This window comes from Nansenia antarctica (genome assembly GCF_963989245.1).
Source record: "Nansenia antarctica genome assembly, chromosome: 18".
Lineage (NCBI taxonomy): Eukaryota > Metazoa > Chordata > Actinopteri > Argentiniformes > Microstomatidae > Nansenia > Nansenia antarctica.
The window spans coordinates 12,073,708-12,096,207 of NC_137691.1; the positions used below are offsets into that span (position 1 = coordinate 12,073,708).

General features: G+C 45.0%; 2 protein-coding genes across 2 annotated transcripts in view; both read right to left on the reverse strand.

Annotated features, from left to right (window-relative positions):
- The window catches only part of LOC308172948 (potassium voltage-gated channel subfamily B member 1-like), a gene marked incomplete at both ends in the record, with an annotated part of 57,789 nt that extends 40,597 nt beyond the window's left edge, over positions 1-17,192 (reverse strand). The window contains one exon of the mRNA XM_080547914.1: positions 16,638-17,192. Coding sequence (XP_080404040.1) covers positions 16,638-17,192 — 555 coding nt within the window. The remainder of the gene's footprint in view (positions 1-16,637) is intronic.
- Positions 17,193-20,351: 3,159 nt separating this feature from the next.
- The window catches only part of LOC308172949 (prostacyclin synthase-like), a gene marked incomplete at both ends in the record, with an annotated part of 12,353 nt that continues 10,204 nt past the window's right edge, over positions 20,352-22,500 (reverse strand). The window contains 3 exons of the mRNA XM_080547915.1: positions 20,352-20,502; positions 20,750-20,901; positions 21,988-22,169. Of these exons, the coding sequence (XP_080404041.1) occupies positions 20,352-20,502; positions 20,750-20,901; positions 21,988-22,169 (485 nt within the window). The remainder of the gene's footprint in view (positions 20,503-20,749; positions 20,902-21,987; positions 22,170-22,500) is intronic.

Consider the following 22,500-nt stretch of genomic DNA (forward strand, 5'->3'; position numbering starts at 1 on the left):
AATCACCCCACTGCCTCAACTACAAACTTCGCTAGCACCCCCCCACCCTCAGGTTGACAAAAACTACAACCGAGGGTAAAAACCCCCAAAGTTTCAAGATCATAACAACAACGCCTCTCTGCTCTGGTGTATGAGTTGTAAAGTGAGACGTCCCAGTGAAAAGGTTTCTCAATGTTGACATGTGCGTCCTGGCTGTTTGCTCAGCGCTCTCTCTCTCGTCTCTCCGTGTTTGTGCAAGAGCAGCACGGGCCGTAATGAGAGCCCCATCTGGAGAGCGGCAGGTTTCTCTCTCGCCCATCTGTCTCTCTGCTCTGCTCTGACAACCACACTGGGCCTGTTAGCAGTCAGGTGTGGCTGGAAATGTTATTTTCCATCTTTCCATTTACACACAAACTCATAATGGGTACAAAAAAAAAAAGACAAACAGAAAACAGATCCAGTCCATTGATTCATATGTTACGGTACATGTGGGAATACGGTACATGGGGGAAAACTAGGGTTAGGGTTAGGTGCTACGTCGACTTGGTACATGCTGGCAACCCTGGCTAACCCTAACCCTAACCTTAACCCTAACCCTAACCCTACCCCTAACCCTAACCTTAAATCTAGCACCCTAGCACCTAACCCTAACCCTAGTTTTCCCACATGTAGCCTACCGTATTCCCACATGTACCGTAACACATACTGTATATATTTGCAAAAACACAACAAACATTAGATTTTCTGTCATCATCTAGCCCCCTAACGATCAGCCAAAACAGCACACAATGCTAAAAATCACGCTACACATGTAACTCAAATCTTTGTTTAATCTGCCCTGTCGACACCGGCAGACATGATTCGCCTCGGGCTCGATGACAGGAGGAGATTGTGTGTTAATCGAGCCCCTGTAGTTGACTGCTCGTCCATGGAGCTCCGCATGCGTCGCGGGTTCTGTATCTGTTTCAGCTACTGTAATTACTGCTAACAGCGGGTTGGCAGCCACTGCAGCAAGCGAGTTAGACGGAGGCACCTAGAAAAGCCTATTGTATACCTCCCACATGAGGGGAGACGACGACGAGGTAATAGAGTGGTCAGGGGGAACGGGGAGGGAAGGAAGGAGAAGAGGGAAACATTGTGTGATTTTCAAATACGAGTCTGTCTGCTCAGCCCTTATCTGTCAAATACACACACCACGTGGTCTTATCCCCCATCCCAGGCAGAGGGAGACACAAAAGGGAGAGACCTATTGCTATTCAAAAAAGGAATGAGCATTCTGCTTATTCAGCTCATAGTATTGAAGCACAGTCGACTAGCAGCAGAAATATCACACTGGTACGGTACTAGTGCTGTGCTTCTCCCTCTCAGAGAGAGGAACGGTGCGGTCCTTGAGATGACCTTCCAGAATGACCTGAATGCTACAATGTCCAGTACATCAAAGTACATGTTTTGTCCCTATACTCCAAAATAGTCCTCTTTGGTTTCTTATCTCGACCTACCCATGCCCACAGCACGGGAGGCTGGTGGAGGTAGTCATCGGAGGATGGGCTCATCATAATGTACGGGATGCAATGTGTTTCATACCATGGCTGCGTTCCGTAAATTCGCTCTGGAAATCTGATCAGCACTCATGGCACTCAAATGACTTGGTTCCTTTATGACGTTGAACCCAGTGTGCGCTACCGGCGCTCTCAGAACGAATTTTTACGAACGCAGGCCGTGTGTGTTTGACAATGAGCGTTTGATTGCATTCCTCATTCTGTTCCATGCATTACAATGGAACAGAACAGAATACAACATCCTCCGAGTTCTACCTCCACCAGCCTCCCCTGGACCGCAGGAGGCCATGTCTTCAGATATGAAGGAGGAGACGGCGTTAAACTAGATTTCTGTCACGGCACAGAGGCACGAAGACACGCTCTTCTAAAGCGATCTAGGTTGAGGTGTAGTGATCATTGTGTCGCTCACCAGGATGTGTGTGAGTCAGTGTAAGCCCGGAGGGTGGGTAAGGGTGGGTGGGTAAAAAATGCATCAAGGTCCTTTCGTTCCCGCTGTCACAGGATGATGAGGTTACACCACGCCTAATGCCTAATTCTCCGGCTTGCATAGGAAAATCAGCCTATCAATCACTATCACAACCGTGATTTAAATTCTGTCGGAGGTCAGCCAGTTATGTGTTATGTATTGCTGGCTTGAAAACGGCATGTCTGTTGGACCCCCTTCATAATCTTACGAAGGGCAGGCTGGCGGAGGTAGAAAGCGGAGGGCGATGCGGCTAGTCCTCATCCCGCTCTGCGCATTACAATGAGCCCGTACCTCCGATTTCAACCTCCGCCAGCCTCCCCTGATCTCATGCACACCTGCCAGGCCTTGTGGGCCCTTACAGTTGGTTGCCGTCCGACCAGAATACAAACTGGATTGGTGCTTCTTCTTCTTCTTCTTCTTCTTCTTCTTCTACAACACACGCTGCCTCAGGAAGGCCTCCAAGATCTCCAGAGACCCATCCCACCCTGGGAACGAACACTTTGTTCGGCTGCCCTCGGGCAGGCGGTTCAGGACCATGTCCGCAAGGACAAATAGACTGAAGCTCAGCTTCTACCCTAGGGCCATTCAGGCCCTGAACACAGCAAAGACCTAGGTTCTAGGCCCTGGACAATCTAGACAATTTGATGGCAGCTACTAGATTGTAATCAAGTGCAATACTGAAACACAACTGTGAACATTTCAAACCTGCAAACTTCTTCTTCTTCTTCTTCTATTATTATTTATTTGCCATGCAATCAACTTGTCAATCAACTTTTGGAACGTGGTATTTTTTTACTCTAGGACACAGGGTCAGCCATAGTCGGCGACTCGGCACCCCTGGTCGGCGCCCCCTGGAGCAATTAGGGCTTAAGTGCCTTGCTCGAGGGCACATGCATCTCCCTTAGGATTCGAACCAGAGACCTTACCTTATTGCTAGCTGGCCTCTCTAACCTCTCGGCTACCTACCTCCGCCCCCCCGAGTAGCCTCAGTAGCTCTAACCTCTCGGCTACCTCCGCACCCCCTGAGTAGCCTCAGGTTCCACCTAGCAACTTTCCGTAAACGTCTGTATCACTCCTCTTACAGAACAGAAGGTCTGCGTCTGTAGATGAGTGATGACTGCGGCCCAGCGGGGGCTGACAGCTCCTCAGTGAATAATGAATGAACGGGCTGCACCCGCAACCAGCAGCCAGAGGAGCCCTGCGTCTCCACCTCCTCACGCTTGACCTCTCACCTTCTTAAATGTCATCATCGGAAACACGACCTCCGTCCCCGCCCACACAGGTAGAGCTGTGCATGAGCGATGTGCTTACTGCTTACTTACTTACATCATCAGTAGGAGAGGACAATGGCTTACTTACATCATCAGTAGAGGAGAGGGACCGTTTGGAATAGCCGCCCGCTCTAAAATAAATTGACTGGGGTCTGGTGAAGAAGTCCCCAAGTAGGGCAAGGTCGTTTTTCAAGTTTTGGACAGATTATTGATGTGTTCGGAAGAGTACTGTAGGCGTCACAGTACTGTAGGTCACAGTAGGCGTAGTACTGTAGTAACTGTGTGTGTGTGTGTGTGTGTGTGTGTCCACGCCTGTGTGTGAATGCGCATGTGTGTGTATGTGCTCATGTGTGTGCGTGCGCGCGTATGTGTGTGTGTGTTTGTGTGTTACACCACCATAGTAGGGGTGTTACACCACACCAGCCTGTCTCCATTAGGTGATCAGCTTATGTAGATCACCAACACCCACCACGGAAACCCAAGTGGAAAAGTGTCGTTGCCTAACTGTACAGTATGATTCTGCTAGACACCAAGTGGGTCAAATTGCTTCTGGCAGACTGCTGCGCGTAGACAGCAGCCAGCCACCATCTCTGCCAGTCCCCGTCTGGTCAAATGGGATTAACTTCCTAATCGGATGTAATTATTTATACCTGCCCAGACCTCGCAATATTTAGCACGAAAAAGACTTAAGCCGTTCTAAACCGTTACAAGAATGGGCTGCTGCTTATTATAGTCAATTAAGGAGCCAAAAGATGACACACTGAAATCATGTCTTATTCATCCAGGTTGAAGGAGACCATAATTCAAGGAGCAATGGAAGGTATCAGTCAGCTGTTACAACCTGATATTCATATACAAATGTACATTTTTATCAGGGCTGTTGTACAGGTTTATCAAGTTAATCCTTGATAAACGACCTGATAAAAAGTTACATTTAAATATTTTTATCAGAAAAAAAAAAAGGTTGTTAGGATTAACCTGATAAACCTATACAACCGCCGTCCTTCATTGTTTCTTGATTGGAACTCCACATATTCAAATAAAGCTTTAGTATAGCACAATACATGCTGTATCTGGTTGCTATGTACTGTATGCTATGCTGTATGCTAATGCTGTATCTGGTTGCTATGTTATCTCTACACTCTCTCCTGTCTTTATTGTATGGCGCGTGTATGTTCACCTGCTTTCACACAACAATACTCTGGGTCATAGTGCCCTTGAAAATCGTATTCCTATTTTTATCCCAAAAGAAAAATCAATGGATCAAATCAATCGGTCCCCAAAGTAAAGAAAAAACGACAGTAAAAAAAGAAAAGAAAAAAGGCACTCAATGTGACACTCTGAACTCAACAAACCGTGTCCCGAAAGGACTAAACGCTGGCAGACTGAATGAAGAGTCTGTCTGGACTGAAGACGGAACACCTCCATCAATGAAGGAAGTCATTCATACATCACCGGGACCTGAGTCCTGCCCCTGGGAACAGTGGCCACCACTATCCTCTTCAGAACGGAAACAGTTAGCCCCAAAGGTTTGACCTCAATTTCAACACATTAAGAGCATAATTTGTCCCGGACCTCATTCTGCCACATAGCCACAAGCCGCTAGTTAATTTGATAAGGCGTTCGTTGGAATCTCTGTTTGACATTTAATGGACTGCAAAAAAATCGTTGGTGGTGGTTTGTAACTGGTTTAAAAATCGTTGGTGGTGGTTTGTGATTGTTAGAGAATCTTTGAAGGCTTGAAGGAGTCATCCAGACACACCGAACACACAGGCAACAACACAAACAATGTAATCCCCATCTCAGCTGATGGGAAGATTTTCTCCATTGATTAGCAGCTCCTCTGGTGGGACTTCTTTAGTTGTTTAAGCCTATCTCCATCCATGTGTTGGCTGACATTGATGAACTGTTATCTATCAAAGACATAGACATTGATGTCATAAATCAATAATGTAAATGTTCATTTGGGTGTAAGCCTTGGTGGAAAATAGCTGGCTAAAGCTATGGCTTTGTGGCTTGACTTTCCCCAGTAGAAACAGATTTCAAACGCCAACTAAAAATAAACTTCAACTTCAAGTCCTATAGTACCAGGCAGAATCTAAAAGGTAGTCTAATTTGTTTGTTTGCTTCTTTAACCTATACCCTTGGTCTAGAGGTTAACTTAGGCTCTTTATAGATATGAGAACTAATTGACAGTAGAGAGTGTGCTGTAACATCACTGTGAAAACAGTGGGCTACGAAAGACCATAGGAGAGATCTGACAGCTGGCATATTTTATGCACAAATTGTTCTGTGAATTCAAATCACTCTGGGTGTCTTGCAAACCCACCTTACCATCTGGGAAAACATTCATATAGAGTACCGGTCAAAAGTTTGGACACACTCAATTGAATGGGAAACCTTTGACCGGTACTGTATATATATATATATAATATATTATGTAACTATATCAATAATAACCCTTCCCAAATAAAGGTCGAACTGAAGTGTTGGCCAATATGAAAAAAAAGCTAAATAAGCATTTCTCAGAGGATAAGCTCAGTATCCAGTATACCCAGGGGCTGGCGGCTTGGCAGACGGTGTGGTGTGTGTGAGAGTGAACGGTGCTACACGAGCAGGTGGATCAACAATGTGTTTCTTCTGTGGGAGAGCTGAGGGGGAGACGGTGAGAAAGGCCATGAACAATAAACAACAGAGTCTTCTGTAACACTGTGCATATCACTTATGAAAGAGGGGGTAATTAGTTTGGCTGTTTTGACATGATCCAGTACTGATTAGTACTGTATGAATGAGTGTATCCCTACAGCAGTGGTTCTCAACTGGTCTGGCTTTGGGACCCACATTTTCCCATGGTCATTAAGTCACGACCCACTTTTATAGAATTCAAACCAAGTCAATTTATTTCACAATAATGGGCTAGTAAACACTTCATCAAGACCCTTTTAAAAAAAAAAAACATAAAATAAACAAATAGAGCACATTACTCTAGCAATAGCAAACTGATCCTGATTAATAAACTCATGAGTATGAACAACACAACTGCATGCTGCTGATCCTGGTAATTATGAATAAAATGGACATCATAACTACCTAATCTGTGTTCATGCACAATATGATAATAATCTCTCTGAGTAGGCCTGCTAAACGGGCTGTCATTCAACAGGCATTTGGGGAGGCTAATGAAATAATTGGGGATGTGCTTTACTCTTGATAAGAGTTTCAAACGTCTGGTGTGATGGTAGACAGAGCTACTCTCAGGTCACGCTCAGGTTCCAACCTGTTTCTCTAGTCTAGTGTTTACTAGTGTTTACTGGTGTTTACTGGTGTTTACTGGTGTTTACTGGTGTTTACTAGTGTTTACTGGTGTTTACTGCTTTGACTTGAGCTGGACCAAAGTTGAGAAGCCACATTCGCACAAAATAGGTAACAAATAGTCACTGCTAAATGGTAGGAGGATTTTGACTACATGAGTGGCGAGGGACAGATACTCTCCCAATCACATCGTTGCACCAGAACTGGGCCAGGCTTACCTCACCGAATTTCCTTTTTTCAGCGTCTGGTCACATGACAGCTCCACCAGCTGATTCTCGTCATTGCTTGACGGTTAGCATGACGGTTTCCAAATTTTGACATGACCATGGCAACGGCTAGCCTAATGCACTTTATTTCACGCACATCTGTCAAAATAAAGGTCTGACATCAGAAAGCTAAGCACTATAACTATTTTTAGTTTATTTAGAAGTTGTTGACAACCCACTTTTGGGTCACGACCCACCAGTTGAGAGAAACGACAGTATAATGTATGATTTGAGACATGAAATGGGGAACACGTGGGGATTACGGAGGGGTAGTGATGGTCTAGTCACTAGTGGATAGTGAGTTGGACTTGTGATCGGAAGGTTGTGAGTTCAAATCCCGCCTGAAACCACACCACTACTAGTGTGCCCTTGAGTAAGGCACTTAGCCCTCAGTTACTCCAGGGGGAATGTCCCTGTAATTCGTAATTGTAAATCGCTTTGGATTAAAAGCGTCTGCTAAATGGCAAAATTATTAAAATTATTACTCATTGAATCCATTGCATTGCAATATTTTGGCTTGACTAGCGAGTGTGTCATTGATTTTCAACAACGTTGACATTTATTTAAATTTTTCTGAATAAAAGTCGGAACATTTTGATTGGTTGCCGACTTGTTGCCCCTTTCAGCAGCTCTGTCACATTTGATCTCTGTTTATAGCCAACATACTGTACATATCATGTATCAATCTCTCTGGTAATGATAATGAGGGTTGAATTGCTGATTAAGTAATTTGGATTTGTGTAAACAGGAAAGAGGGATTGAGAAAATGCAAGCAGAGAGAGGGAGAGGAAGAGCAAAAAAGGGGTTGGGGTGATGGAGAGGGATAAGAGAGAGAGAGAGAGAGAGAGAGAGAGAGAGAGAGAGAGAGAGAGAGAGAGAGAGGCAGTCTGGTCTCAACGATAGACAGACTTGTACTTTGGTGCTCTATTGATGGAGCATGGGAAGTGATGCAGGGGTGAGGGAAAGGGTTACGAGAGAGAGAGAGAGAGAGAGAGAGAGAGAGAGAGAGAACATGAGGGAGGATAGATGATAAAGGGAGATAGCGTAGCCTTCTGTGCTCTCTGTCAGTCAGCCAAGCAGCGCTCAGTGTCAGCCCAGTGAGATATAGCCATTGAATCAGCCAGGCAGCAGAGGAGATGTGTGTGCCGTAGATTTACAGCACGTCAGAAAGCACGTCAGCACCACATGCAGACACTGTCACCCAGCAATGACCCTCAAAAACAGCTCCCTAAACACACACAGTGGGACAGTCTCTTACTATACCATCACAGACACAGACACACACACACACACGCACACACACACACACAGACACACAGACACACAGACAGACACACAGACAGGCAGGCAGGCAGGCAGGCAGGCAGACAGACAGACAGACGCACGCACACGCACACGCACACGCACACGCACACACACACACACACACTGTGCTAATGTGCTTCTCAGCCCCCTCTCCGCGGCCTCCTGTCCGGGGAGTGTCCTGCCCTGACTCGACCCGGCTCGCCTTACATCTTAATGCAATTGTCATTGATTTCCTCTCCGGGCTTTAAAACATTCGGTTTGTCAGCAACATGCCGGGTGAGAATATATGGAGGACGATATATAGAACACTGTTAATAGCTTCAGCCTGACAGAGCACATCGAGCCGTGCCAACGCTTCAGCTTATCCAGAGAGTGATTGAACACCTCCCTCTGACTGGCTGCCCAGAATAGGTCTAGGTTCTTGCAATGAAGTTTGAGAGGAGGAGATGAAGTGAAGTGCAGTAAAAAAAAAAAAAAAAAAACTGAGACTCGAGGCAGTCAACAGACTGACTCTCAAAGTGACTCTCAAAGTGAGAGAACAGGCTGCTGTGTAATTGGTGAGCAGACGAGGCCAAAACACTGAGCAGCATCAGCGGTCCATCGCTCCGAGCTCCCGTTCTGGGGCCGAACGAGCTGCAGTGGTTTTAGATTCCACTGCTTGACTTTCAGGGCTAGGGGAAGGTCGGATTTGGTACTTTGACTCTGGGGGAGCGGGGGGGGGGGTCAGTGGCACCATCATTCCTCAACCCCAGGAATGAACCATGGTCAAGTGAGCCAAAGTTGAGCCTCGATTTTGCCCTGTGTGACAGTATAAACAATATGAACCTCTATTGTAGATTAACATATCATTTAAGATTTCCCAGTATGTTGTCATTAGTAATAATAGCGCCATTTCGAAAAGCAGTGTTCTAATACAATAGTCCAGCAAGAGAGACTGATGGATACATACAGTATATATGACGGCAGCAGGTGAAAGGGGGAAAAAGTCGGCAACCGATCCAAATGTTCAAACTTTTATTCAGAACATTTTTAATAAATCAGTCAACAATGACACACTGGTTCGACATTTTTCAATTGAAGTTGGCTTGCAAGCTAATGTTGTTTTGTGAACCTGCTAACAATGTAAAGTATTATAGTGTTATAGTTAACTAGGTAGTAGTGGGGATTACTCACCGAATCCATTGCATTGCAATATTTTGGCTTGACTAGCGAGTGTGTCATTCATTTTCAGTTCGCATTCATTTCAAGTCGCGCAAATGACCAAAACAAATTGAAAAATAAATTCAGTTTTTTTGCATATTACGAAAGTTGAAGTGTTGAAGAGCCTAATTTGTGAATTGGATTATTATTAATAATAATAATAATAATAATAATAATAATAATAATTCCTTGTATTTATATAGCGCTTTTCCGGGGCTCAAAGACGCTGAATTCACTGTAGAGTCTGCCGTATGCTACTGGGTTAGTGATACATGACTTGTAAACAAACTTATGTTTTACGACATGTTCAAAAATGAGGACTGTGTGATCATCTAATTATGTGTAGATATGTGTTTTTAGCATGTTGATATTCTCTCATGTTGTGAAGTGCTAAACATGCAGTTAGATGTTCATAGTGATGTTATTTCTTAGCTAGCTACCAACACGATGGTAGCAACACTACAAAGTAGTGAATAATTCAGAGGGAGAAGCCCAGACTTTGTAGACATGGAGACTCATGTCTCAAGGGGGTAGAGCCAGAGTCTAATGATCGGTCGGTGGTTCGGCGGTTTGATCCCCGGCTGGTCACGTGTCGAGGTGTCCTTGGGCAAGACACTGAACCCCAAATTGCTCCCAATGAGCGGGCCGGCACCTTGCATGGTAGCAAGCCGCAATCGGTGTGTGAATGTGTGTGTGAATGGGTGAATGAGAGGCCATTGTAAAGCGCTTTGGAATAAGGCGCTATATAAGTGCAGTCCATTTACACCATTTACCATTTCATCAGAGTGTACGACCGGGAGAACATCAGATATATACCACCACTTCTATCCCTCTGAGACGCTCCATACAGGTCTTCATATGTGGCTGGTCTGACTATGGCAAATGGCTTTTGTCAGCTCGAGCCCTGGCTTCATACTGTGTGTGTATTTTTGGGGGAGGTAATAACTCCAGGGGTGTCGTCACGAGGTGACATCTGGAGTTATATATATACTCCGGATTGCACCTTCTCTTTCGCCCCGCCTAAAGTCAAACGTTATTAATGTGCAATTAAAAATGAACCGGCACTGAAAAATAAATGAGGTGGAGATCTGTTTTTCGGGAGCAGCCTATTTTATTTTAGCGTCGCCACCCTTCAATTAAGCACGAGGAAAACAAGGCTGTATCCACCGGCAGCCGTTAAAACCTTGGCATGACACTTTTATCGCTCTCTTCCCCCCACTAAGGGAAAACATGGGTCAAGGGCCCTATTTGTCAAATTAACAAGTTACTTAAAGTTGCTGCCTGCCCCCCGCCCCCCTCCCCTCCCCCCACCAACCACCACCCCTGCACACTCCATTCAAAACAGTCTGAGCGCCTTAAAGATATCCTGTCCTCACATAACAGCACTAATCCTCTTGGTGGAGCATGATCCAAAGCTTCTGGATTAATTTACAGTGGACTGAGATGAAAAGAAAGTCAATTAAAGGAGATATATATAATGTAGCAAAGTTGTATGTAATGTATGTGTTACGGTACATGTGGGAATACGGTACATGCGGGAAAACTAGGGTTAGGGTTAGGTGCTACGTCGACTTGGTACATGCTGGCATGTCTAACCCCAACCCTAACCCTACCCCTAACCCTAAACCTAACCCTAACCGTAGCACCTAAGCCTAACCCTAGTTTTCCCACATGTACCGTAACATATGTACTCTATGTATTAGTACAGTGATAATAAAGCATAGGCAGTAATACTGTAACACAAGTCCCATGTGTACGACGTAACAGGCAGTTGATGAAACCGGGAACAATTTCTGAATAAAAGTCTGAACAATTTGATTGGTTGCCGACTTTACAGCCTCATAAACAGAGTACCGGTGAGTGAAAGTCCTGTAGGCTGTCAAAAGGTGATGAAAGTGTTTCCATGTTGTGACTATCTCCTGCTGCACCTCTCTCTCTGTTGGTGATCACTCAATCCTATGACCTCACAAAGGATGAATTGGACCATAAACACGCTCCGACTTGATAGGAAAAAAACATGCCACCTTACAGAATAGCCCATAGCCCCTTGTATAAAGGCATAGTTCACCCAGGTACAAAATCACATTATTTGGTTCCTTACCTTGAAAGGAGTCTATGGACATTGACAGACTTCAATCTTTGGTTCTGTTTATCTGGGCACTGTTAACTGCTGAATGATAGCATTTTGAACCTAAAACCGATAGTCAATGGACTCTACATTATGCATGTTGGAAAAGTCATGAATCGTCTCAAAGTCATTAAAATCAGTCCATTGTGTCTTTTCACATAAGTTGGGATGATTTCATTATTTCGAATATAGGGCCAATTGACTTGGTTTATAGGGTCCATTGATTTGTTTTTGGTTAAGAATCTGTGACTTTGTCATTTGGGTGAACTATCCCTTTACTCCCTATCTATACTACAGTGTTTCGACAAGTACACATACTGTGAGATGATAGCTGCAGAACCATCTTCTCTCACAGGCCCTATTGCCAAGCGTAGGGTTGTATAATGAGACCATTTTTATATTGAGTCCTTCTCTCAGAATTATTACTCAGTCTTAGTACAGTCGTCGATGTATTCACAACATGCTATTGGGTAGTTATTAATCATGTCAATTGAATATTGGCATAGTCATAGAGTGCTGGAGTCACTTTACTTAAAATGTTGTTACCATGACTGGGTCCATTGGTCCAGGCCAGTAAAGTGTTGTTGTTGCATTGTTGCAGCAGTGTGCAGCTATGAGCCGATAAACGTGGGGGAATGATGAAACGCAGTTCTGGAAATGAGGCAGGAGATGGGGGGGGGCAGAGAGAAAGAGGCTCCCCAAGAACAAACCATCAGTGACTGATCATCTCCCAATTACCCACACTCATTATGTCATCTCAAAACATGGAACAATGAGCCAAAATGAGTTCAAATAGTTGTTAGATAAACTAAAATACATTTGGAGTGAGTGGTGAAGCCTGTTCTCTAAACTGAGTGAATTAATTTAATCTTGTTAAAATCAGTGTGTTGTTTGTAGGATTTGTCTTGTGGCTAGCCAAGCCCTGGAACCTACTGAAAGCTATCTGTTTGAAGCCAATTGCTGTCAATGTCCAGTGGGAGGGCGTGAAACTTTGACAACAACTAAAATACATATGGAGTGAGGGGTGAAACCTGTCTGGTGGTTAACTGATTGTTAGGTGGGAGGGACTGCAGAGTCATCAGAAATGACAGAATCTGCATTTCTGTCCTGACGGTCAAAGAGGGACAGCCTCTTCAACAGCCTCCTGACACAAAGACGAAGAAGTCAAAGTGTGGAGTCCATCAAGGTCGGGCTGAGAGGAAGGCCAAACGACTTATTTTTACATGTATATAGTACAAGTATTTTCATTCTATTTTATTCTTTTTTTCACTACTCTGAGTGTTTTGAGCGCTACCTACATCTGGTATTGCCCACAAACTTGCTCTCACAGAGATAATGGATTACACTGGAAAACACAACTACTCCGGCAGCCCTCTCTGATGCCTACTTTCTGGTCGAGAGGGAGGCACGGGACCCCCTCATCTCACCAAAGTGGTTACATAATGTCCTTCCTCTCTCACACCTGTCCATATCCACCTTTGAATGCCATGCTGTTTCTGTCTCCTCCCCTGTAAAACTTCACATTGTTGTTATCTGTCGGGCAGCACACCGCTCTCACTACTGGGAGACTTCAACATCCAGTCTGAGAAGCTTCTCTCATCTGGAGTACTTGAGACACAAGCTTCTCTCCTCCTTCAGCCTTACGCTGTCACACTCTCGTCAGACTCATAAGGCAGGCAATCAGCTCGACCTTGTCTTCACCAGACCCTTCACACCTCCAACCTTACTGTTACCCTTCTTCCAGTTTCTGATCATCATTCTGTATCCTTCTCCCTTCCCCTCAAATCCTCCCCCTCCCAGTCAGACTTCACCCACACTGCATCCTCTTGTCGCAACCTGCATACCCCCTCTCCCTCACGCTCTCTCTTCCTCTCTTATCCTCCCTACCCTCTGTTGAATCCTTCTCCTTTCTATCCATTTCCCCCCATCCTCCCTCCGCCCTCCTGTCCACTCTTTCCTCCTCATCCTTCGTCTCCCCCCTCTGTCGACTGACGTCAAGGAAAGCACGATCCTCTCCACACGCTCCCCGGTTGTCTGAATCCCTGCCAGCTCGGGAGAGAAACTGGCCTCCTTATCTCTCTCTCTCTCTCCTCCTCAACTACACCTCCTCTGCATCAGCTGCTAAAGCTTCTTACTAACATTCCAAAATTCAACCTATGCCTCTGACCCAAGAAAACTGTTCTCCATTTTCCTGGCTCCTCAACCCACCTCCTCCCCCCCCCCCCCCCTCCTCCCTGTCTGCAGATGACTTTGTCACCTACTTTGAAAAGAAGGTTGATGGCATTAGCAGCCCTTTCTCTCTACCTCTCGCCAACACTGCTACCACTCCTCCCAAACCCACTGCGCTACACTCAATGTCTGCTTTATCAGCTCTTTCCCCTCCCTCCCCTGATATTCTAAAACTGGTAACATCCAAGCGGGCGACCACCTGTGACCTCCTTCCATTCCTTACCACCATTACTACCATCGATTCCTCTCTATCCACACAGGATCCATCCTAGCTGCCGTTAAGACAGCCAGAGTCAAGCCTCTTCTCAAGAAACCAACTCTTGGGGCGCTTAGGTGGCGTAGCGGGTTAAGCGTTGACCGTGTAACGGCAGGGTCCCCGGTTCGATTCCGGCCGGTTTGATTCCGACCGGGGACATATCCTGCATGTCATCCCTCCTCTCTCTCTCTCACCCATCCTTCCTGTCTAAATCTCTACTGTATCTGTCAATAAAAATGAAAAATATGAGTGGGACTGCCCCACTCAGAAAAAGAAACCAACTCTTGACCCGTCTGCTGTCTATTAACTACAGACTGTTACTTCCCTACTACCTCTTCTCTCCTTCTTATCGAAAGCCCTTGAATGTCGCTGTCTCTAACCAACTGTCTCTACACACTTAACCACGCGATCCTTCTCTCCACCCTCTCAGAACTGGGCATCTCTGGTTCTGCACTCTCCTGTTTTACATCCTTACCTGGCTGATTGCTATTACCAGGTGATGTGGAGAGGATCGCTGTCCATGAGCCCTCACGTGACAACACGTGTCTCTGCGTGTCTTGCATACGTTTCTGCTTGGATGTCAGCCCACCATCTCAAGCTCAACCGTAACAACACTGAGCTGCTCTTCCTCCCTGGGAAAGCCTGCCCTCTCCAAGACAGCCAAGAATCTTGGGGGTGATCCTTAACTACCACTTATTTTGTTACCACCACTTATTCACAGTAACAGCATGCGACTGTAGATTCTTACTCTACAACATCAGTAGGATACGTCCATTCCTCACGTGAAGCAGCACAACTCTCGGGTCCAGTCACTGGTCATCTCCCGCCTTGACTACTGCAACGCACTCCTGGCCGGGCTCCCCGCCTCCGCCATCAGTCACTGCCGTGTCTACGCCGATGCAGCAGTCGCGCTACTCGGTCATGGCTTTTCACCGGCCTGGCACCCTGATGGTGGAACGAGCTTCCTACTGCTGTCAGGACTGCAGAGTCACTACCTATCTGCTGTCAGGACTGCAGAGTCACTACCTATCTGCTGTCAGGACTGCAGAGTCTCTACCTATCTGCTGTCAGGACTGCAGAGTCTCTACCTATCTGCTGTCAGGACTGCAGAGTCACTACCTATCTTCTGGCGTAGATTGAAGACTCATCTCTTCAGGCTACACCCTCTTCAGACCTGACTGTCCCTCCTGACTGTGCCCACTATCTACCTATACCGTTTCTCAACTGTAAATAAATGTATTTTAAAAAGTAAGTCTCCTTCTTATAGCATTGGGACTGCCAATGGCCCCTGGTTGTGGCATAGGCCTACATTTATTTTTCTTATGATGACTGATGGATAGATTATTCACTTACTTAGACAAATTTATTTGTTGTAAGTCGCTTTGGATAAAGGCGTCTGCTAAAGGCCAAAAATGTAAAAGTAATGTAATGTAATCTACTGTATAATTAGTTGGAAAAACACAGTTTGGAGTTAGTTTTTATATCTATTTCCTACCATCTCCAGAGATAAATATATTGCTTTTTCTTTCCCTCCATTTGCCAATTAAATTCTGAACAACAACAACAACAACGCCGAAACAGATTGCATGATTAACCCAGGAGACCTATGTGGAAACCACACTGCGGCTATTAATCAAAGAGGCTGTGTGAGTCTGAAACCAACAGAGGACAAGATAATGAGGGTTGCCTGATAAACATACTGTATATAGACACAAACTGACCATGAACTTCCTTGCCCCTGTACCGCCTTCTCAGTTCTGCCAGACTCCCCAGTGTGTGAACCAGTCTTGCATAAAAAACAGCATCGTTTTCCAACAGGTTGATTGGTGACTCAGAACAGCCCTGTCGGTCCATTAACTTCATGATATAGCAGAAGAGTGCTTCGTCAAGAGCAGTAGCACAGCTGGTGAGACTGACAGGTTAAAAGCACTGGCTCAGAGGTTAAAATGGAGTCAGGCGTCAGATGCCCCAAAATGATTTAGGCATGTCATTATGTCAACCTCATGATAAACTTGCACTGTGTGCTTGTTGTCTCTCCTCACCAAGACTATGACCGACTTCAATATATATATATATATATATATTTTTGTTTGTTTTATATTCAAACAAATGTTTCCTGGACCAAGATTAATTTGCCCTCTTTCGAGGCTATAATTGCTTTTCACAAGCTGACAACCTCAACGTGAGGTGTTGCCATTGTTGTTCCACAAAGAAGAGGATTACATTTACATGATTATATTCATGGCCAAGGTGTAGATAAATATGCCATATTTTAAGTCTTTGTTGAAGGTTATATAACATGACTGTCTTTGTAAAATTACTGTAAATTGATCCGAGCAACTAGGCCATCATCCAAACAGACAATCCAGGCAGATGGGCTCGAGGTCAGGTTACATCCACTAATTACCTCGCTATCCTCTTAAAGCAAGATAAGCCCATCCATACCCCCGGAGCAATCAGGAAACTTTTTGAGACGTTCATGAAGAGGTACATACCCAGCCATCACCTTGTCTTGAGATGTCTTAAGATGTCTTAATTAACCAAAATAAGACATTTTGTCTGTCAAGATGTCTTAAGTCGTCTTAAGACCTAACCTGAAGACATGCACTCATGCACTCACTTAAGACATGGAGCATACTATGCTACCTGACTTTGAGCTTGCTTACCTTAGCTGCAAAGGACGAACTTGGCTTCTCCAGGAGATCCCAGAGTTTCTTTCGCTTCTCGGAGCAACAGGTGGCATCGAACTCCTCGCCATCGCCCACCATCTGGCTCTCGGCCTCCCGTTTGAGCTCCTCGTTCATCTGCTCCTTCTTCTGGTGGTACCTGGCCTGGCAGCACGACTCCAGGTAGATCTCGTCGATGCCCCAGTAGTCCAGCTCCTGGCTGAACGACAGAGCGCACATCTCCTCCATCATATGTAACTTCCCCGTGCGATAGAAGTTCAGGATGGACGTGAAAGCCCCGGGGTGTCTGTCGAAAAAGTACTCGTTCTCATCCAGACTGTAGTCGTCGCACGTCTCCATGATGGCCTCGTGGGTGTTGCAGTCTCTGAGTTTGCCCAGTCTCGTACGGGGTAACCTGTCCAGCGTTCTCCATAGAACCTCGTGGAGGAGACCCCCCACGTTCAGTCTCACCCGACGGGTGGGTCCTTTCCTCCGGATGATCTCCACCGGCTCCGGTGGCAGCGAGGTGGTCGACCGGGAGCGCACTTTATCCATCCTCTGCTCTCTAGACGTTCAGCCACTTGTGAATGAATAAGGCCCGGAAACTTTTGGGTCGAATTATACCTCCAGGTGAAACTTGCCCTGGAGAAGGCTGCATTAGATTAGGGTCTGGAATCCCCCGTCCTTGTAGCTGTGAAAAGAGGGGAAAAGAGCGATTAGGCCTACATCACGGGTCACTTTGTGAAATGGCCCGTTGACCTACAGCAGTGATAAAAAAACAACAACTAAAAAACGTTTCTCAAACAATGCCCTGTGCTGTGGTGTATCCACTCCTCAGGTGACAAAACGGTTAATTGAATCTGCGCAACCATGAACTCGAGTCCACTCGCGGGCGCTGTCCACTGAAGCAGTGCTGAAACGCATCAGTCTGTCAGTCTATCAGTCTATCAGTCTATCAGTCTGTCAGTCTATCAGTCTATCAGTCTGAATGAATGAATGGTCTTTATTGTCATTAATATAGTACAGGTACCATACAACGACATTTGGGAGGGGGGGCTCCCCTGGTGCTAGGAAAAAAAGATCCACTATCCACTATACTATACTATACAAATAAAACACTGTGCTGTACTCTATGCTATGCTATAAATATCCTAACATTTCCTATCTCTGAACCTTATGTACCCGAGGGTTGTCATATTGCAGTCTATCAGTCGATCAGTCTATCAGTCGATCTGTCCATTTCAACTCTGTCCCCGTTTCGGTGCTGAAATAATTCAACTTCAGCGCGACAGCGGACAACCGCGTTTCACATAGCAGACGGCCGCGACTTACAGTAACATCCGAGGTTGTTCTGAACAGATCCTACAAAGACATTAAAAGCCCTACTACTAACCCTAAAAAGCAGGTTTGGTTCAGAAAGGCAACCAATTCAAGAGACTAATTTGAGCAAACAATGAGTTTATAAACATTTAGATAATAATTGATATGAACATTTACATGAATGGTTATATGAATATTATTAGTCTATATGAACAAAAATTGTGATTTGAACAAAACGAATAGAATCACAGTGTAGGCTAATCATCTTGCATCTGGAGCTTAAACCAGGTTGATGCAAGAAGTTGTTCATTGGGTTTCTTAAAATCATGATAACGAAGCCCCTCAAACTCACGCATTTATCCAAAAGTATCATTCTGGAGGTACAGTTCACCGAATTTTTATCGAAAGCAAAAGACCTGCAATCTATCTTTTAAACGACTAACAACATTCGCTGATAGCCATGCCAAATTAGATTTTCAATGACATTTCAATAATAATAATAATAAAAAAGTCCCATAGGCTTAGATTGTTGTTTAAGCAGCTTAAAACTATCAAAGATGTGCATATGCATAATGATACTTACAGATCTTCATCATGTCCTGGTTCAGTGGAAGAAGAAACATTGAAACATCTAACGGAGGCAGATGCGCTAATTGTCCCTGGTTTATTCCTCCGCTCCGCGCCTGTCTCTGGGACTCTCTGGGAGGCTTGTTTGGAGACGGTCCCGCACTAGACACGCCGTGATAGGCTATGGCACATCCAACCTACTCGGAGCGAATCAACAAGTAGGCTATTGCCTGTGAATCCACCCGATACCCCTGTACCTGGGTCTGTCACTGGGTCTGTGTGCCTGTGCCTGTGCCGTGACGGGCTGCGCTCCAGCGGGGTTCTGCAGAGGCAGAGAGGCTGATTCCTCCAACCAGCACCCGCAGACCGCCGGGGAGTTTAACCCTTTATAGGGTACTCATTGAAATACTTTGAAATTCTACATTTCAACCCTAGAGTGTTATTGGAGGACATAAGAAGACATTTTTACTTGAGTGAAATTTTTTAAAAATATTATTTTTCATCTTCAAAATCAAGGTCAGCCCGTTCGTGGTAAAAAAAAATCATCAATCAACACATCTGAACTCTCATTTAACCCTTACCATTCGGAATCAAACAGCCACTATGCAACACTGAGCCCACCAGAAGGCAGTAACTATATTTCAAAGGGCAAGTGGCACAAAAACATGTAAATCTACCACAGCTGTTATGACCAGATTACCCGTAACAAGGCACAGTTGTAAAGGACGTTGGCGAGAAATTACGCAGCTGCCTGGCTCCCCATCCTTTGACGCATGGAAAACCCAGGCACACCACGAGGGAGTGTTTACATGTAAGACTTGTCAGGGAAGAGCTGTTTGCTTCCCCCTTAGGAAAGATCAATGATTCAAAAGTACAACTATGGCATCAAAAGATAAAGACTATATCCTATATCAAGCTGTCATTCAGGAGTCCATAAACCAACACTATCTTGCGCACCACCTAGGAAAAGTGGCAGATTGTTATCATTATCATTTCATAACGCGCAGATTGTACTGTATCATTATGACCCCTATCTGGCAGACAGATTGTATTACTCTACTTGTTTACCAAACAGAGTTCAATGAGTAAAGAAATATTGCCATATAAAGTATTTGTGAAACGGAATCACTCTCCTGAAATGGGATCAAATACCTTCCTTTTGAGCAACCACAACAGTTGGGTTGATATAGATTTAGTGGTGGTTGATATAGATTTAGTGGTGGATCTTGTGGCTAAAAAAGTAGGTCAGCTCTAGTTACTAAGCAATCAGTTCGTTTTCAAACGACATATAAATCTAAACTTTCCACTCACCCTACCCCTGAATGCCAGGGCATGTGTCTGCGTGATAGATGTGTGGTTGGCTGTGTTTAAAGTGCAGGCTGTATCCTCATTAATCTCACAGCATCCACTTCATACTCAGTACAAACATAAAATAGTTATCCCAATATGATGCGCTCAACAATCAGACACAGTTTTATTTGTTCATCGTGAGAAGAAATTATTTTAATATTAGGGATAAGTTATAGCAAGAGACATAACTTATTCCTAATAACACTTGAGTTGATTTCCTGGGCATAGAAATACTAAAATACACTACAAACAAATCTTAATTTCAAATAAACTTTAATTACAATGAGTAATATATAATTATATATATATAATTCAAGTTAAATAATAAAATATATTTCACTGTACATTTATATCATACAAAAATAGATACAAAACTGTATATTGACATAATAAATAATGACATTGTAAACTAAAACTAAACTAAAATGTGCAATGTAAAGTAAAGTCTGCTCTGGTTTGGCAGAGTCCTTCTGTGTCCTAATATGAATGTTTAGCTCTATATCTGATGGGCAGGTCTCCAACCGGCTGCAGCATTCCAAATCCATAGCGACTGGCATTCACCTCCGGCAACTGAGCTTCTGGGTCACGCAGCTCCAAGTCGTAGTGGAACAGAACCAAGTACACAAGCCTAGACAGCCACACACACACACAGAGAGAGAGAGAGAGAGAGAGAGAGAGAGAGAGAGAGAGAGAGAGAGAGAGAGAGAGAGAGAGAGAGAGAGAAAGAGTGATTGGGAGAGTTAAAGTAGTTAAAAATCAAGGGAAATCATAAAAAAAGGATTGTTACAATACTGCATTATAGTACACCTACGGCTGCGTTATAGTACACCTAAGGCCTGTCAGTCTCCGTCTGTCCTTTCATGCGGGACACTCACTGTTTGATGCCGTCGATAGCGAAGCGTTTGCCCACGCACGCGTTGACCCCCGCGCCCCATGGCATAGTGTAGTACTTCAGCCGCCTGCCTCCTTTAAAGAAGTCCCTCTTCTCTGATCCGTCCTGGTTCAGGAAGCGGTCATACTTGTATTTCTGTGAGAGGCAAAACACAGGGAGGAGGTTAGTGTCCTGGACAGACAGGGGGGGGGGTCGGGGGCTCCTCATGCTGATGAATGGTAATCACACATGACTGTCCTCCCATGCACCCTACTGTATACAACTAATCATGTATTGGGATGCTTACCAGAAATGACATTATTATTATGATTATTACCCTACGAGGAATAAACCTCATCGTTCATCAACATGCTTCCTGCTAAGTCCACTAAACGGCTCGTGTGGAGGAGAACAAAGACTTGACGGAGCCATGGAGAGATCCCTTCCCACGGCTATTAGCTGTGTTTTCGCTCCAGTGCCCTGCTAATCCTCCTCTCAGGGTAATCCAGGTGTCAATCTCTAGAGTCTACAAAGTATTACAGTGTGTAGGCGTGCTGCTTCCTTCTTCCTTCTGTCAACAATGCTTCCGTGCTTTTTTTTTGTTGACCTTATCGACTTGTGCTATTCTGTAGAAAAGCTGTAGAAAACGACCATTGTGGAGATTGGAAAGGGTCCGGGTTGAACAAAACAACTAAAAGGAATTTCCGTCAATGTGTGTAGTCTCTGAGAGTGGTGTGCCCGATATACCAACGCCTAAAGGCCTTTATACACTACAGGGCTGACTGGAAGTATACTGTAAGTAAGTAAGTAAGTAAGTAGCCTTGAGAACCGATGGTTCTTGAGCCTGATGGCCCTCAGGGCAGGAGCCTATGTCCTGTTTCCATAGCGTGAGGCGGCTTGATGTACAAGTACACCCCCTGGACTTGACGCTGGTATGTCGCAGGGTCTTACCCCCAATCCAACCCTTAATGCTGAGTGCCAAGCAGGGAGGCATTGGGTACCATTTGTATAGTCTTTGGTATGACTCGGCCGGGGATCGAACTCACAACCTGCCAATCTCAGGGCGGACACTCTAACCGCAAGGCCACTGAGCTGGTGATGTATACTGTGCTGACTCTGATATGCTTTTTTTCTGTTTTTCTGTTCTGTTTTTCTGTTATAGCAGCTAACCAGGTTAGGCCAGAACAGGTGGGCAACAGCTCAATTCGGCTCTATAGTATGAATTAGCTGTAGTTTACATACCTGTGGTTCTTGGTGGATCTCGGGGTCCATCTGTGGGCTGACGAAGGGGAACAGGACCACCCTGTCTCCTCTCCTGAGCTCGTACTCCTGCCCATCAGCCATATACAGAGTCTTTGCCTGCACTACCTCTCTGGTGATGAAGGGGGCAGCAGTGAGCCTTAGTGTCTCCTCCAAAGCACTGTCTGAGAAGGAGGAGGGCAGAGAAAACAATGTCATTATCTTTGTGTGTGTTAGTGTGAGTGTGTGTGTGTGTGTGTGTGTGTGTGTGTCTGTGTGTGCGTGTGTGTCTGTGCGTGTTTGTGTGTGTGTGTGCGTGTGTGCGTGCGTGCGTGTGTGTATGCACGAATGAATCTCCTGCCCAACATGAATCTACAGTATATTAATCTTCCAATTAAGGAGTAGCTTCCAGTTCATCCTATATAATTAAGAAGGCTAATGGTATGTCTCAGGGTTCAGTGGTGTAGGTCTCAGGGTTAGTGGCATTTCATGTTCTATTTCAGTGGTTGTTATTTG